At 44.8% G+C, this 2,881-nt stretch overlaps 1 protein-coding gene across 1 annotated transcript; it reads left to right on the top strand.

Annotated features, from left to right (window-relative positions):
- Positions 1–1,861: 1,861 nt before the first annotated feature.
- On the top strand, positions 1,862–2,881 carry LOC101122723 (olfactory receptor 51Q1). Its single transcript, XM_004016650.4, has one exon. The coding sequence runs from the start codon at positions 1,862–1,864 to the stop codon at positions 2,879–2,881; it is 1,020 nt and encodes a 339-aa protein (XP_004016699.3).

Raw genomic sequence — 2,881 nt, 5'->3', positions numbered from 1 at the left:
AATGTGAAAGTGAAGTCGCTCAGTCGTGTCTGACTCTTAGCAACCCCATGGACTGCAGCCCAACAGGCTCCTCCATCCATGGGATTTTCCAGGCAAGAGTACGAAGTGGGGTGCCACTGCCTTCTCCAATCTTTTACATCTACCGTATTGCTAAATCTTGCATTTTTATCTAGATCTCGCCTCAAGCTTCATTTTTCTATCTCTTGCCAAGATGATCACATCAACTTCCAGGTTCTTGGCTACTACCAATATGCCAAAGACTGAAAATGCTCAACAGAACTTTTCTGTTCTTAGGCCTTATATTCATCTGCCTAGTTGTCTTTCTCTTAGATAGCTCCTACGAACATCAAACTCAACATGTACAAACCAAGCCATTAATCTTTCCCCGTCTCTTCTTCTACTGTGCCAAATAAAAGTAATTGGGACTATAATCCATATGGTGGTAGTTTAGTCAAGTTGTATCTGACTCTTGCAACCATACAGTTGCTCAAACGAAATACTGTGATATGGTCATAATTTATTTTCTCAATAATAGTTCCATTCAACTGAAAAGAAGGAAGTAGTTAGCAGAAGTTTATTTTTCTGTATGTCAAGTACAAGATTAACTGAAATAAGTCTCTGGATGGCATCACTGACTCGATGGATGTAAATCTGAGTGAACTCCGGGAGTTGGTGATGGACAGGGAGGCCTGGCGTGCTGCGATTCATGGGGTCTCAAAGAGTCGGACACGACTGAGCGACTGAACTGAAAGTTATTTGAAATATTGATGAGAGAAGTTTCAGTTAGAAAATGCATAAGTTTATGTGTGAGCATGCTAAGTCACTACAGTTGTGCCTGACTCTTTGTGACCCTGTGGACCTTAGCCCACCAGGCTCCTCTGTCCATGGGATTCTCCAGGCAAGAATACTGGAGTGGGTTACCGTTCCCTCCTCCAGGGAATCTTCCCGATCCAGGGATTGAACCTGCATCTCTTATGTCTCCAGCATTGGCAGGCAGGTTTTTTACTGCTAACGTTACTTGGGAAGCCCATGTAAGTTTTGTATGTACATATATATTTACACACAAGTAAGTGGGAAGTGTGTAACAAGATTTACAGGAAGAGTAATGCTAAATTTTAGTGTATAGGGTCAGGCATGAAAGTTGAAAACACAGGTGATTTTATTTTTAAAATCTATTTATTTTAAAAATGTTTATTTATTTGGCTGCACTAGGTCTTAGTTGCAGCATACTAGATCTTCATTTTAGCATGTGGATCTTTAGTTGCAACATGCAAACACTTAGTTGCAGCAAGTCTACTTCCCTGGCCAGGGGTCAAAGCCCAGTCTCCCACATTGGGATCATGAAGTCGTAGCCCCTGAACCACCAGGGAAGTCTCCCAAAGGTCCCTGTAAATAAAAATGTAGGACGGTCTTTTGGACTCTGTGGGAGAGGAAGAGGGTGGGATGATTTGGGAGAATGGCATTGAAACATGTATAATATCATATAAGAAACGAATAGCCAGTCTAGATTCAATGCAGGATACAGGATGCTTGGTGCTGATGCACTGGGATGACCCAGAGGGATGGTATGGGGAGGGAGGTGGGAGGGGGTTCAGGATTGGGAACATGTGTTCACCCGTGGCAATTCATGTTGATGTATGGCAAAGCCAATACAATATTGTAAAGTAATTAGCCTCCAATTAAAATAAATAAACTTAAATTAAAAAAAAAAAGAAAAAATACTCTTAAAAGTTTGGGGAAAAAAAAAAAGAATGTAGGGCAGTAAGAACCACAGTTCTGTTGTTAGTGCTCTGACTGGTATATTGCTCCATGGTGTTAGAACAATCCTAGACACATATTTGGGGCCTGGATTGAATAGATGATGTCTCTATGGCAGCAACACGCTGATGGAATTCTTATGTGGAACACACAGATGCTGGTTTTGCCTTCATCAAGCCTGGCTAACACCACCAAAAACCCCTTCTACTTCATCCTCACGGGCATCCCTGGATTTGAGGCCCACCACATCTGGATCTCCATCCCTTTCTGCTGTCTCTACACCATCTCCATCATGGGAAATACCACCATTCTCACTGTCATCTGCACAGAGCCATCCCTCGTCCAGCCCATGTACCTGTTCCTCTCCATGCTGGCCCTCACTGACCTGGGTCTCACCCTCAGCACCCTGCCCACAGTCATGCAGCTCCTCTGGTTTAACAATCAGATCATCAGTTTTGAGGGCTGTTTTGCCCAGTTGTTCTTCCTCCATACGTTCTCTTTTATGGAATCTTCAGTCCTACTGGCCATGTCCTTTGACCGCTATGTGGCCATCTGCCGCCCCCTTCATTATGCCACCACCCTCACCAACAGTGTCGTTGGCAGGATGGGGTTAGCCATCCTTTGCCGCTGTGTTCTGGCTGTTCTTCCCTCCCTTTTCCTACTCATGCGCCTGCCCTTCTGCCGCTCCCACCTTCTCTCTCATTCCTACTGCCTCCACCAGGATATGATTCGCCTGGTCTGTGCTGACATCCAAGTCAACAGCTGGTATGCCTTTGCTGTGGTTTTGCTCATTATTGTGATGGACCCTCTGCTCATCGTGCTCTCCTACACACTCATCCTGAAAAGTATCTTGTGCACAGCCTCATGGACTGAGCGACTGCGGGCCCTCAATAACTGTCTGTCCCATATGCTGGCTGTTCTGGTCCTCTATGTGCCCATGGTTGGGGTATCTATGACCCATCGATTTGCCAAGCACGCCCCTCCTCTAGTTCATGTTATTGTGGCCAATATTTACCTGTTGGCACCTCCAGTGATGAACCCCATCATTTACAGTGTAAAGACTAAGCAGATCCGCCTGGGAATTTTTCGCCTCATTTCTCAAAGAAGCATGCATTTAAGGTGA

This window comes from Ovis aries, chromosome 15 (assembly GCF_016772045.2).
Source record: "Ovis aries strain OAR_USU_Benz2616 breed Rambouillet chromosome 15, ARS-UI_Ramb_v3.0, whole genome shotgun sequence".
Lineage (NCBI taxonomy): Eukaryota > Metazoa > Chordata > Mammalia > Artiodactyla > Bovidae > Ovis > Ovis aries.
The sequence above is the reverse complement of the archived record's forward strand: the minus strand, read 5'-3'. Positions and strand labels throughout refer to the sequence as shown.